This window comes from Erythrolamprus reginae, chromosome 11, assembly GCF_031021105.1.
Source record: "Erythrolamprus reginae isolate rEryReg1 chromosome 11, rEryReg1.hap1, whole genome shotgun sequence".
Taxonomy (NCBI): Eukaryota; Metazoa; Chordata; class Lepidosauria; order Squamata; family Dipsadidae; genus Erythrolamprus; species Erythrolamprus reginae.
The window spans coordinates 12295248-12309945 of NC_091960.1; the positions used below are offsets into that span (position 1 = coordinate 12295248).

Here is a 14698-nt window from a genome sequence, read left to right on the forward strand (position 1 = left end):
CTTTCAGTAAAATAATATTTTCTCATGTTGCTTTTGATCTTTCCCCCAACTAACCTCAGATTGTGCCCCCTTGTTGTTGTGTTCACTTTCCTATTAAAAACACTTCCCTCCTGAATCTTATTTAACCCTTTAACATATTTAAATGTTTCTATCATGTCTCCCCTTTTCCTTCTGTCCTCCAAACTATACAGTATTGAGTTCATGAAGTCTTTTCCTGATATGTTTTATGCTTAAGAACTTCCACCATTCTTGTAGCCTGTCTTTGGACCCGTTCAATTTTGTCAATATCTTTTTGTAGGTGAGGTCTCCAGAACTGAACACAGTACAGTGATCCCCCGATCATTGCGAGGGTTCCGTTCCAGGACCCATCGCAATGATCGGTTTTGCGCGAAGTAGCACTGCGGAAGTAAAAACACCATCTGTGCATGCGCAGATGGTGTTTTTACTTCCCAGCAGCGAGGAGCCGAAGATTGGGGTTTCCCCGCCGCCCACGCAAACTCCTCGCTGCTGCCGCGCCCGCCGCTCGCCCGCCCTTCGCCCGGCCACCCACCGTTCACTCGCTGCTCGCCCGGCCACCCGGGTTCGTTTGGCTTCGGGACATGCCGGTGGCGACATTTTAAAACAGCCGCGCGGCTTCCCAACTGAGTTCCAAAGACAAACGCGGAAGTTCGCCTTTGACGTTTGTCTCCGGGACTCAGTTGGGAAGCTGCGCGGCTGTTTTAAAACGTCGCCGCCGGCATGTCCCGAAGCCAAACGAACCCGGGTGGCCGGGCGAGCAGCGAGCGAACGGCGGGTGGCCGGGCGAAGGGCGGGCTCGCTGCTCGCCCGGCCACCCGGGTTCGTTTGGCTTTGGGACATGCCGGCGGCGACGTTTTAAAACAGCCGCGCGGCTTCCCAACTGAGTCCCGAAGACAAACGCGGAAGTTCGCCTTTGACGTTTGTCTTCGGGACTCAGTTGGTAAACCGCGCGGCTGTTTTAAAACGTCGCCGCCGGCATGTCCCGAAGCCAAACGAACCCGGGTGGCCAGGCGAGCAGCGAGCGAAGGGCGGGTGGCCGGGCGAACGGCGGGCGAAGGGCGGGTGGCCGGGCGAAGGGCGGGCGAGCCGGGCGAACGGCGGGTGGCCGGGCGAAGGGCGGGGCGAGCGGCGAACGGCGGGTGGCCGGGCGAACGGCCGGCGAGTGGGTGCTGGGGGGGGCTTCGCCCTCCCGCCAGCAAGAGGGGGAAGACCCAGGGAAGCCGCCCAGCAGCTGATCTGCCCGGCGCCATCTACGCATGCGTGCCCATAGAAAAATAGGGCGCGCATGCGCAGATGGTGTTTTTACTTCCGGGTTCAAAAATCGCCATATAGCCGTTTCGCAATGATCGGGAGCGCAATACCCGGGGGATCACTGTATTCCAAATGTGGTCTCACCAGCGCTCTATACAGCGGGATCACAATCTCCTGCCTGACTGCACTGTTCACCCATTTTTGAGACTGTCAGAAATCACTACCCCTAAAACCTTCTCTTCTGAAGTTTTTGCTAATACAGAACTGCCAATACAATACCCAGATTGAGGATTGAATCTGACAAGAGGTTATACGTAGAGAAAGTAGGTGAGGCTAAGCTGGAACAGATACTCTTTGCATGCAGGCATGCTTCGACCCTTATATCAGCTTAAATGAATTCAAGGCAGAATACCCTATGAGACTAGACTTTCAATCCTGGGCCTAGAAAGTTTAGAACTAAGATGCCTTAAACAAGATCTAAGTATTGCCCACAAGATCATATGCTGCAATGTCCTGCCTGTCGGCAACTACTTCAGCTTCAACCACAACAACACAACAGCACACAACAGATTTAAACTTAATATTAAACCGCTCCAAACTTGACTGTAAAAAATATGACTTCAGTAACCGAGTTGTCGAAGCGTGGAACTCCTTACTGGACTCCATAGTGTCATCCCCAAACCCCCAACACTTTACCCTTAGATTATCTACAGTTGACCTATCCAGATTCCTAAGAGGTCAGTAAGGGGCGAGTACAAGTGCACTAGAGTGCCTTCCGTCCCCTGTCCTATTGCTCTCCTATATCTCCTATACCTTTCTTCTATTCCTATATATATATAGGAATAGAAGAAATTTATTTATTTATTTATTTATTTATTCATTCATTCATTCATTCATTCATTCATTCATTCAATTTTTATGCCGCCATTCTCCTTAGACTCAGGGTGGCTTACAACGTAACAGCAATAGCACTTTTTAACAGAGCCAGCCTATTGCCTCCACAATCCGGGTCCTCATTTTACCCACCTCGGAAGGATGGAAGGCTGAGTCAACCTTGAGCCGGTGATGAGATTTGAACCGCTGACCTTCAGATCTCCAGTCAGCTTCAGTGGCCTGCAGTACAGCACTCTACCTGCTGCGCCACCCCGGCTCTGTTATATATCTATATCTCTTCTTCTATTCTTTCATTGATATGTTCTATTACTATGCCTTCTTTTCTATTCTTTCTTAGATATACAGTATTTTACTATGAGTATCTCTTCTATAACCTTCATCATGTATTTTACTATGTGTATATAGATATATACCCACTAAAACCCTCATTGTGTATTGGACAAAATAAATAAATGTATAAATAAATGTATAAATAAATAAATGCATAAATAAATGCATAAATGCATAAATGCATAAATAAATGCATAAATAAATAAACCAACCAACCAACCAACCAACCAACCAACCAACCAACCAACCAACCAACCAACCAACCAACCAACCAACCAACCAACCAACCAATCTTCCACCAGGTGAGGAGAGAGGCGTACCTCAATATAGAGTTCCTTTGCAGAGGAGGTGACCTGTTCTTCCTCTGTTTGTCCCAATAGGACTCCCACTATGTCCTCATTGAAGCTGTGCTGCAGAGAGAGAAAAAGCTCAATGGAGGTCACAACGAGCCCCCGCTCCCCAGTTCTAGCATGTAATACTTCTCTCCACTCACCACGGACGAGTAATGACCCTGTTCAAAGAGCTTGTTGACGGTGCGTAGGTCGCAGGGCCGGAAGTGAACCTTCACGCCATCATCCGGACAGCACTGTAGAGAACAAACAGGTGAGAAAAAGGTGCTGGTGTGATGCGGATTAAAATCTCTACCTGCTGCCCATAAGCCACGCTCATCCAAGAAGCTCTGAGTTGAAGCAACTTCTTGGATGAGAAGAAAAACATCTTCAAAGAAAAACCAAAAAGTCCAGTTGCCTCTTGAAAAAAGCATCTTTGTGACATATATGCACATATATTGTGTATATATATACAGTGATCCCTTGTTTTTTGCGGGGGATGCGTTCCAAGACAACAGTGAAAAATGAATTTCTGTGAAGTAGGGGAAAGATATTTTTTAATATATTTAAATGAGTATTTATCTATCTATCTATCTTAGATAGAACCTCGAGGTTCGACTACTGTAATGCTCTCTACATGGGGCTACCTTTGAAAAGTGTTTGGAAACTTCAGATCGTGCAGAATGCAGCTGCGAGAGCAATCATGGGCTTTCCCAAATATGCCCATGTTACACCAACACTCCGCAGTCTGCATTGGCTGCCGATCAGTTTCCGGTCACAATTCAAAGTGTTGGTTATGACCTATAAAGCCCTTCATGGCACCGGGCCAGACTACCTCAGGGACCGCCTTCTGCTGCACGAATCCCAGCAACCAGTTAGGTCCCACAGAGTGGGCCTTCTCCGGGTCCCGCCAACCAAACAATGTCGCTTGGCGGGACCCAGAGGAAGAGCCTTCTCTGTGGCGGCCCCGATCCTCTGGAACCAACTCCCCCCAGAGATTAGAATTGCCCCCACCCTCCTTGCCTTTCGTAAGCTGCTTAAAACCCACCTCTGCCGCCAGGCATGGGGGAACTAAGATGCAATTCAAAGTGTTGGTTATGACCTATAAAGCCCTTCATGGCACCGGGCCAGACTACCTCAGGGACCGCCTTCTGCTGCACGAATCCCAGCAACCAGTTAGGTCCCACAGAGTGGGCCTTCTCCGGGTCCCGCCAACCAAACAATGTCGGTTGGCGGGCCCCAGAGGAAGAGCCTTCTCTGTGGCGGTACCAGCTCTCTGGAACCAACTCCCCCCGGAGATCAGAACTGCCCCTACTCTTCCTGCCTTCCGTAAACTCCTCAAAACCCACCTTTGCCGTTAGGCATGGGGGAATTAAACATCTCCCCCTGGGCACGTTTAATTTATACATGGTATGCTTGTGTGTGTGTCTGTTAGTACATGGGTTTTTTTAAATCTTTAAATATTTTAATTAATTGATTATTTATGATTTGTTTTCACTTGTGAGCCGCCCCGAGTCTTCGGAGAGGGGCGGCATACAAATCCAAATAATAAATAAATAAAATAAATAAATATCTATCTATCTATCTATCTATCTATCTATCTATCTATCTATCTATCTATCTATCTATCTATCTATCTATCTATCTATCTATCTATTGGATTTATATGCCACCCCTCTTCGCAGACTCGGGGCGGCTCACAACAATGGCAAAAACAGTACATAGTAACAAATCTAATATCTATCTATCTATCTATCTATCTATCTATCTATCTATCTATCTATCTATCTATCTATTTATTGGATTTATATGCCGCCCCTCTCCGCAGACTCGGGGCGGCTCACAACAATGGCAAAAACAGTACATAGTAACAAATCTAATATCTATCTATCTATCTATCTATCTATCTATCTATCTATCTATTTATTGGATTTGTATGCCGCCCCTCTCCGTAGACTCAGGGCGGCTAACAACAGTAATAAAAAACAGCATGTAAATCCAATACTAAAACAACTAAAAACCCTTATTGTAAAACCAAACATCCATATACACAAACATACCATGCATGGATTGTAAAGGCCTAGGGGGAAAGAATATCTCAGTTCCCCCATGCCTGACAGCAAAGGTGGGTTTTAAGGAGCTTACGAAAGGCGAGGAGGGTGGGGGCAATTCTAATCTCCAGGGGATTGGTTCCAGAGGGCCGGGGCCGCCACAGAGAAGGCTCTTCCCCTGGGGCCCGCCAAACGACATGGTTTTGTTGACGGGACCCGGAGAAGGCCCAATCTGTGGGACCTAACCGGTCGCTGGGATTCGTGCGGCAGAAGGCGGTCTCGTGGACTTTTAAAACCCACCCTTTGCATTAAACAGTCATTCTATAATGTTTCTCAGCTGGAACTACATGTGATATCCTGCCAGTTTCTTTAACAGAGTACAGTAGCACTGTAGAAGAATTTTATGAATTTTTAATGGATTAAAATTTTCAATGGATTTAATGGATTTTAAGCCCCCTTTGAAAACCTGTGAAGTAGCAAATCCGCAAAAGATGAATCGCGAAGTAGTAAGGGATTACTGTATATTACAATATATGTATATATGTACATATAACTCTCACTCCGTAAAAGACCTTGGAATACTCATATCAAATGACCTAAGTGTCAAAGCCCACAGCAACAACATTACCAAAAAGATTTCAAGATTTGTTAACCTAATCCTACGTAGCTTCTGCTCTGGTAATCTCACACTACTAACCAGAGCATACAAAACTTTCACCAGACCGATCCTTGAATACAGCTCATCTGTCTGGAATCTACACCACATTTCGGACATAAGCACTCTAGAAAATGTCCAGAGATACTTTACTAGAAGAGCCCGTGGGCTGCCAGCAGAGCAATCTGCAGAGTCAGATGAGAAGGTGGTTGAGCGAGAGCCTGGGCTGGCTTCCAATCCTTTGGAAGGCTCTGATAAGGAAACAGCAGCAGGGGCCTTCTGTCCTCCCCCAGGTGGAGAGACAGCTGTCTTCCGGGCCTCAGCTGAGTGAGGGGGAGGAACAAATGGGGGCCATCCCAGATGCGCATATGCGCAGAGAGGAAAAGAGAGGAGAACACAGAAAAACAATAAGCCAGCTTTTAGGGAAAGGCAGATGATGGCCAGCCCCCCCCTCCCTGGCTAAAAAATAAATAGGAGGGGTTTGGGAGTGGCCAACCGTTCATAGAAACATAGAAGACTGACCTCATGATCCATCTAGTCTGCCCTTATACTATTTTCTGTATTTTATCTTAGGATGGATCTATGTTTATCCCAGGCATGTTTAAATTCAGTTACTGTGGATTTGCCAACCATGTCTGCTGGAAGTTTGTTCCAAGCATCTACTACTCTTTCAGTAAAATAATATATTTCTCATGCTGCTTCTTTTTCATCTTTCCCCCAACTAACTTCAGATTGTGTCCCTTTGTTCTTGTGTTCACTTTCCTATTAAAATCACTTCCCTCCTGAACCTTATTTAACCCTTTAACATATTTAAATGTTTCGATCATGTCCCCCCTTTTCCTTCTGTCCTCCAGACTATACAGATTGAGTTCATGAAGTCTTTCCTGATACGTTTTATGCTTAAGACCTTCCACCATTCTTGTAGCCCGTCTTTGGACCCGTTCAATTTGGTCAATATCTTTTTGTAGGTGAGATCTCCAGAACTGAACACAGTATTCCAAATGTGGTCTCACCAGCACTCTATATGGCGGGGTCATAATCTCCCTCTTCCTGCTTGTTATACCTCTAGCTATGCAGCCAAGCATCCTACTTGCTTTCCCTACCGCCTGACTCATATTTAGTAATTACAGCAAGCAATTCTGATTTCTTCCTAAACTCAGGTTTGCTGGGACTAATTACATTTGATTTTTTTTTTTTGTTCATCCATGTGAATAAAAGACTGTTACTACTTTGTTATTTAAAGTGGGGGTTGCTTTACTTGCAAGTAAATTTATTTATTTGTTTATTGGACTTATATGCCGCCCATCTCTGAAGACTCAGGGCGGCTCACAACATATAGAGGAAATACAAAACTAATACAAAATAAATTCCAAAGCCCAAGTATAAAGTGATCTAAAAACCCAGTAATAAAATGTCTTATGACTTATGACCACTTGCGAAGGCTGGCTCAGAACAAGAAGCTTCTTTCACAGGAATTTGCAAAACAAAATTCTAGCTCAACTCCAGTCAACTTCACATAAAAGCAAACCACAGATTATACAAAGAGCATGGGAGGATGGCAGAACCAATGCACCAGAGAAGCCAATTGTACACTCACAAGGGCTCTGACGTCCATAGCCCAGTCTGCCTAACTACCATATTTTTTGGAGTATAAGAAGCACCTTAGTTTTTGTTCTGTCTGGGTGCCCCCAGACTTCAACACCAACTGGAAAAAGCAGCCAGACACGCTGGTAAAAGCAAAAGCACTTTATAGTTTGAAAAATAAACACAGAGAAAAACCTGTTCTTCCCAACAGGCAGGCTATGAGACTTCACAGCAGAGTCCTGATGGCCAGACAATACAGCAGACTTCTTGCTGGCACACCCACCACTGTAGAGAATAAGACCCACACCTTTTCCCCCCAAGGTTTCAGTATTCAAAGTCACAAACCAGAATTCCAAGACGCCAAAGATCACAGCCAGGTCCCAGGACTCCCAAAGATAATACTCCACAAGCCAGGAAGGTTGGGTCTGCCTTTTAAGCCTTTCCAGAGAGCACCACACCCAAACCCAGCTGTTGCCTCTTTAGTTCTGAAAGTACCTGGCTAATTGTCCCCTTCGTTGTGTTGCTCTTCTCTGCCGGAGATCGATGATTGCTTGTGCATTTTCATCTAAGGAATCCAGGCTGCTTTCTGGGGAGAGCTCCCCCTCGGGGGACTCTGGCTGTCCTCCCTCTCCCTCAGCCTGAGATTCCTCCTCCCCGTCTGCCTGAACCTCCTGTTCCTCATCCTCCCCCTCTGAGCAGGAAGCCGGCAGAGGATCAGCCGTTCCCTGAGGGGCCTCAGACGGAATCACAACAGTTTTGGGGGAGGAAAATGGGGGAAAATATCTGCCTACCAGATATTTACCTGGCTAGCATCCCTAGTCTGGTCAGCTTCAGCACATTATTTTATCCCCTGGTTAGGGCTTTTAAAAAACCATATTCAATTAGAGTAACAAGCGGCTAAGAGCTGGGAACTTCGTTAGCACCGGGTTAGGGCTGGAAAGAAACATTTGGAGCAGGACTTAGGGCTTGGAAAGACTTAGGGCTTGGAAAATATTCTTCGCAAAGCGTAACAATGAAAGAACCTGCAAGGTAAGAGCTGGGAAGATCATTAGCACCTAGTTGGGGTGGGGTGGGGAAGCTTTGAAAAAAAGCTACATTCAGAGTATAAGACACACCTGAATTTTCAGCCTCTTTTACTCTGAAAAATACGGTAATTGCCAGCTGGTGCAGTTGGGTCTCCTATCCTGAGCACATTGTCTTCCCAAATTTCGTGGGAGGAAGAAAGAGAGGAAAATAGAGAAGAAGTGCTCCCCCCCCCACAAGAGCCCCAGAAACCATACCTGTGCACACTGCATCAGTGGCGCCACGCACTTGGAGCTCAGCAACCCTTGCAACACTTGCCGCAGTCCCTTGCGCAGCTCCGAGTTAAGGACCTCTCGCCACTTGGTCTTATCGCTGCCACAGCAGGGTCGGCATGCATACACCACGCTCTCCGGCAAATTAGACAAGATCTCATAGCCCTCGTCTGGAAGAGAGACAGGGAAGGAGCACATCACTCATGCTCATCCCGAGGCTGATTTATGTCCATTCCCCCCCCTCTTCAGGTCTTCTTGCAAGAGCTTGCCTTACTAAGCGGCATTTATGCAATATTATTACAGTGTTCCCTCGATTTCCGCGGGGGATGCCTTCCGAGACCGCCCGCAAAAGTCGAATTTCCGCGAAGTAGAGATGCGGAAGTAAATACACCATTTTTGGCTATGGACAGTATCACAAGCCTTCCCTTAACACTTTAAACCCCTAAAATACCATTTCCCATTCCCTTAACCACCATTTACTCACCATTATTACTGGTACTCACCATTGAATAAGACACTTAGTGGTCCTGATATTTATAAACATAATTATTTATTAACAATAATTATTTTTTTTGTTATTTATTTGCAAAAATTATTAGTTTGGCGATGACATATGACAGCGGTCCCCAAACTACGGCCCGCGGGCCGGATGCGGCCCAATGAGGTCTTTTAACCGGCCCGCGGCAGCTCACGAGATTTTACTGATCAATATAATAAGCAGCAACAGTTCCTCTCCCTAAAGGCGAGAAATAAATTGGCCAATTGCAGGGCCGCTTTCCTCCCCATCTCCTTGCCTCTCCACCTCCTCCTCCGTGGTGAGTGGACGCGAAATTCAGGAAAAGGCGATGGCAATTGAAAAACTGTCCAGGGCTGTGGGAAGGGAAGGGCTGTGTCAGCGGCGAGGTGGCCGCGCCGTCATTGTTCCTTCTAAGCTGCTTGCGCGACCACCTCGCACAGAAACATTTGCCCCTTTGCGCCGCCCCACCACCCGTTCCTGCAAGTAGAGGTCGGGTGTGTTACCGGGAGCTGGAGGCGGCGTGGGGCCGGACACTAGGTGCCGGGGAGGACAAAGGAGTGAACGTAGCTACTGCCTCTCAGCTGCAGAGCCGAATGGGGGCGGAGGCAACAGTGGAGCCCGGCGCTGGGGCCATGCGGGGCCGCTCATCCAGGGGGGCGTGGACTGGCAAGTCGCCCTCCGCTCTCTCTCTTTCTCTCCCTGTTGCCAGCGTGGTATATGAGAGAGAAAGAGAGAGGCAGAGGTCGGGCGCGTTACCGGGAGGTGGAGGCAGCGTGGGGACGCTGGGTGCCGGGGACACCGAGGAGGGGGTGGACGTGGCCTCTCAGTTGCAGAGCCAAACAAGGGCGGAGGCAACGGCGGAGTCCGGTGCTGGGGCCATGCAGGGCCGCTCATCCAGGGGGGTGTGGACTGGCAAGTCGCCCTCCTTTCTCTCTCTTTCTCTCTCTTATACCACGCCAGCAACAGGGAGAGAAAGAGAGAGAGCGGAGGGCACCTTGCCGGTCCACGCCCCCCTGGATGAGCGGCTCCGCATGGCCCCAGCGCCGGACTCGGCCGTTGCCTCCGCCCTTGTTCGGCTCTGCAGCTGAGAGGCCACGTCCACCCCCTCCTCGGTGTCCCCAGCACCCAGCGTCCCCACGCCGCCTCCACCTCCCGGTAACGCGCCCGACCTCTGCCTCTCTCTTTCTCTCTCTGTTGCCGGCGTGGTGTATGAGAGAGAAAGAGAGAGAGAGAAAAAAAGAGGGGAGAGAGAAAGAGAGAAAAAAAGCGAGAGAGAGAGATAGAAAGGGAGAGAGAAAGAGGGAGAGATAGAGAGATACAAAGAGAGTGAGTGAGAGAATGAGAGATAAGAGAGAGAAAGCAAGAGAGGGACAGAGAGAAAGCAAGAGAGGGACAGAGAGAAATGGAGAGAGAGAAAGAGAAAGAAAGAAAGGTAGAGAGAAATAGGGAGAGATACAAAGAGTAAGTGGGTGAGAGAAAGAGAAGAGAGAGAAAGAAAAGAGAAAGAAAGAAATAGAGAAAGGGGGAGAGGGAGAGAAAGAGGGAGAGAAAGAGGGAGAGATAGAGAGGGAGAGAGGAAGAGGAGAGATAGAAAGGGTGGGAGAGACAGAGGGAGGGAGAGACAGAGAGAGGGAGAGAGAAAGAAAGAGGGAGAGATATAAAGAGAGTGAGTGAGAGAAAGAGAGAAGAGAAAGCAAGCAAGCAAGAGAGAAATAGAAAGAGAGAAGGACAAAGAGAGAGGGGGGGAGAATAAATATTAAATATTGTATTTTTTCCCATTTTGTTTTTTACTTTAAATAAGGTATGTGCAGTGTGCATGGGGATTTGCTCATACATTTTTTTTATAGTCCGGCCCTCCAACAGTCTGAGGGACAGTGAACTGGCCCCCTGTGTAAAAAGTTTGGGGACCCCTGCCATATGATGTCATTGGGTGGGGAAAACCATGGTATAGGAAAAAAACCGCAAAGCATTTTTTAATTAATATTTTTTGAAAAACCGTGGTATAGGCTATTTGCAAAGTTCGAACCCGCGAAAATCGAGGGAACACTGTATTATTATTATTATTATTATTATTATTATTATTATCATCATCATCATCATCATCATCATCACCATCACCATCATCATCAGTATAACACAGCAAACAAGATCACTATGCTGGATTTCGTATTTCATCATCAGTCGGGCGCTTCCCAAGCACCTAGGACTGCGTGATGTAGCGGGGAATTTTGTGTGCTGATCCCAGTAAAGCGGCCTTTTGCAATTGACAGATGAAGATTTTGTCAATTCCGATGGTTTTCAAATGTCTGCTGAGATCCTTTGGCACTGCACCCAGCGTGCCAAGTACCACTGGGACCACTTTCATGGGCTTATGCCAGAGTCGTTGCAGCTCGATTTTTAGATCTTCGTATTTCACTCATTTATCTAGCTGCTTCTCCTCAATTCTGCTGTCCCCTGGGATTGCGATGTCGATGATCCATACTTTTTCCCCCCTCCACAATCATCCACAACCCATTATTATTATTATTATTATTATTATTATTATTATTAATTAATTAATTAATTAATTATTAATTAGACTTGTATGCCGCCCTTCTCCAAAGACTCGGGGCGGCTCACAGGGTACAATACAAAAACAATGTGTGTACAAATCTAATTCATGAAAACTATAAGCTAAGATCCCACTATGTTACAAACAGTCAATCAACTGTCAATATGAAATTCCAGCTGGGGAAACCGCCCACAAAGAAAGGGGGAAACACCGCTAAGGGCACACAATTGTAAAACAAAACCAAAGAACCCTCTTTCTGATCAACCAATGGAACTGCCTGCCAGGGGAGGTGGTGAACTCCCCAACTCTGGACACCTTCAAGAGGAGATTGGACTTCCATTTGGCTGGGGTGCTGTAGGGTTTCCTGCTCAGGCAGGGGGTTGGACTCGATGACCTAACGGTCCCTTTCAACTCTATTAATAAATAAATGAATGAATGAATGAATGAATGAATGAATAAATAAATAAATACCCTTCTTGACGGTTTCCCCCTCATTCAGCTAGTCCTTGAGTGACCGTTCTCAAAGTTCTAACAGCACTGAAAAATGTGACTTATGACTGTTTTTCGCAGCGTCCGTGTGATTGAGATTCTAATTTAACGGCTGCAATGATTCACTTAAGATGGAATGGCAAGAAAGCTGGTAAAATGGGGCGAGGCTCGCTTAACAAATGCCTCACTTAACAACAGACATTTCGGGCTCAATTGTGGCCATAAGTTGAGGACTACCTCTAATATCTGGATTCAGATTTCATGCTAAGTTTCGTGCAATGTCTAAAATCAACGGTGACTTGGAAAACTACCATTTCTGCTGCCTGATCTAATCTACAGTGGTACCTCAAGATACGAACCCCTCGTCTTACGAACAACTCAAGATACGAACCCGGGGTTCAGAAAAAATTTGCCTCTTCTTACGAACTTTTTTCGTGTTACGAACGCCAAACCCGAACTTCCGGGTTTGGCGTTCGGAGGCTGCTGGGAAGCCGCGCGGCTGTTTTAAAAGGTGACAGCCGGGCTGGGGGGCTCTCCAGCAGCCTCCGAACGCCAAACGCGGAAGTTCGGGTTTGGCGTTCGGCTTCGGGAGACGGCTGGGAAGCCGCGCGGCTGTTTTAAAAGGTCACAGCCGGGCGGCAGCGGTTTTTTTGCGGGGGTTTTTTTTGGTTGCAAGGATTAATTGACTTTACATTGTTTCCTATGGGAAACAATGTTTCCTCTTACGAACCTTTCGTCTTACGAACCTCCCCCTGGAACCAATTAGGTTCGTAAGACGAGGTATGACTGTACTAATCTACCCTGGTTGAAATACAGTGGTACCTCGACATACGAGTTTAATTCGTTCCAGACCTGAGCTCGTAAGTCGATCAACTCGCATCTCGAACGAATGCCTTTAGACTTTGTTTTTTGCGCCCAGATAACCAGAAGCAAAGATTCTTGCGCCACCTAGTGGAAGCTTGGCTTGTATCCCGAATTTGAACTCGGGTGTCGAACAGAAATTTCGCTTGCGTGGTAGCTCGTAACTTGGAATACTCGCATGTGGAGCAGCTCGTATCTAGAGGTACTACTGTAATAGTGCAGGGGTGTCAAACTCAATTTCATTGAGGATTGCATCAGGGCTGTGGTTGGCCTTGGTGGGGCAGGGGGCGGGGAATTGGGTGGGTGTGACTAACTGGATGGGTGTGGCCCATTTGACACCACTCCCCCAACTGCTTGCATGTTTCCACTTTGCATTGGGTAAACCGGGCCGAAGCCACACTGGCCCAATCTTTCCTCTCGGCATTGGGTAGATAAAGCGGTGGGCTACGAGCTGGAACGCTAAATTGCGCACGCCACCGCTTGTAAGTTCTTGCGGGGCCAGCGCAATTTTGCTGCTGCACCTGCAGAGATAGCAAAATCATGCACGGAGCCGCAGGTGCGCCTGTGTTTCGGCATGCGTGGAAGCAAAAAACCCTCACCGAAACTTGCGGCTCCGTGCCCAATTTTGCTACCTCCACAGGTGCAGCAGCAAAATTGCGCTGGTCCCGCAAGAACGTACGAGCTGCAGCAGCGAGTGCAATTTAGCGTTCTGGCTCGTAGCCCACCGCTGGGTAGACCGGATGGCCCCATGGGCCGGATCCGACCGCGTCTAGTCCTAGTTACCTTCAAAATGTGGACGGAGAACAAAATGCCTGTCCCTAGTCAGCCTCCTTAACTAAGCCACGTTGCTCCAGACAACCAACCTGAAAGTCCCTCGCACTTGGCGTGAACCCAGTGGTCACACTTGGCGCACTGCATCATTTTGCTCTCGTAGTCATTGTCTTCGTAACAGTGCAAGCAGATTGGGCAGTAGTTCCCTGCAGGGAGGAAGAGAGAGCGCATTAAAAGATATGATGAACCCATCCAGCTCTTGAAAGAAATGTTAAGTTTTCAACGTTTGCTCAGGGGTGGGTTTCTCCCGGTTTGGCTGAGCCGGTAGCGACCCACTGGTGACATCACGATGATGTCACTGACCAAGTTAGGTCAGTCCTGGTCCGTGGGCTCCAAAAACTTTTTAAATTTTTTTAATTTATTTTTATTTTTTCCTTCTGAGCATGCGCAGAAGCCGAGTTCCAACACTGGTTCCAACACTGTGCATGCGGCCACCATCTTCTTTTTTTTTTGCATTTTTAAATTTTAAATTTTATTTTTATTTCTAAAACTGTGCATGCGGCCACCAGTGTTCTCTCTAAATTTTTTTGGGGGTGAGCGGAAAAGTAGTGTCTGAGCGGCAGTCCCTTCGGGACTGGGCGGCACAGAAATAATAATAAAATTTCCCTCTCGGCTTCTGGGCAGGTTTGGAAAACTCTGAGTTGATGATTTTTAAGTGAGCGATTGCTCACTGCTCAGCTTAGAGGGAACTATGGCGGCCACCATCTCTTTTTTTGCATTTAAAATTTTAAAATTTATTATTATTTTTTCCTTCTGAGCATGCGCAGAAGCCCAGTTCCAACACTGTGTGTGCGGCCACCATCTTTTTTTCAGCTTTGTTTTTTTTAAATTATTTTCTGGATTTTTCATTACTGTGTATGCGCATGCGCACACAAAGAATGTGTGCAACCACACAGCATGGGAGGGAGCAAACCGGCAGCAAGGTAAGTTGGAACCCACCCCTGCATTTGATCCAGTGATACCCTGTACTTCGGTATCCAGTTAACAAATATTCAATATTTGACCCTTATGACAATCACTAAGTGTTGTACCACATGATTCT

At 47.2% G+C, this 14698-nt stretch overlaps 1 protein-coding gene across 3 annotated transcripts in view; it reads right to left on the reverse strand.

The window, feature by feature from the left end:
* The window catches only part of KMT2B (lysine methyltransferase 2B), a 126951-nt gene that overhangs the window by 43946 nt on the left and 68307 nt on the right, over nt 1–14698 (reverse strand). For all 3 annotated transcript variants that reach the window (XM_070764656.1, XM_070764653.1, XM_070764654.1), the window contains 4 exons: nt 13689–13802; nt 8393–8577; nt 2987–3079; nt 2814–2903 (listed from right to left, as the gene is read on the reverse strand). In XM_070764656.1, coding sequence (XP_070620757.1) covers nt 2814–2903; nt 2987–3079; nt 8393–8577; nt 13689–13802 — 482 coding nt within the window. The remainder of the gene's footprint in view (nt 1–2813; nt 2904–2986; nt 3080–8392; nt 8578–13688; nt 13803–14698) is intronic.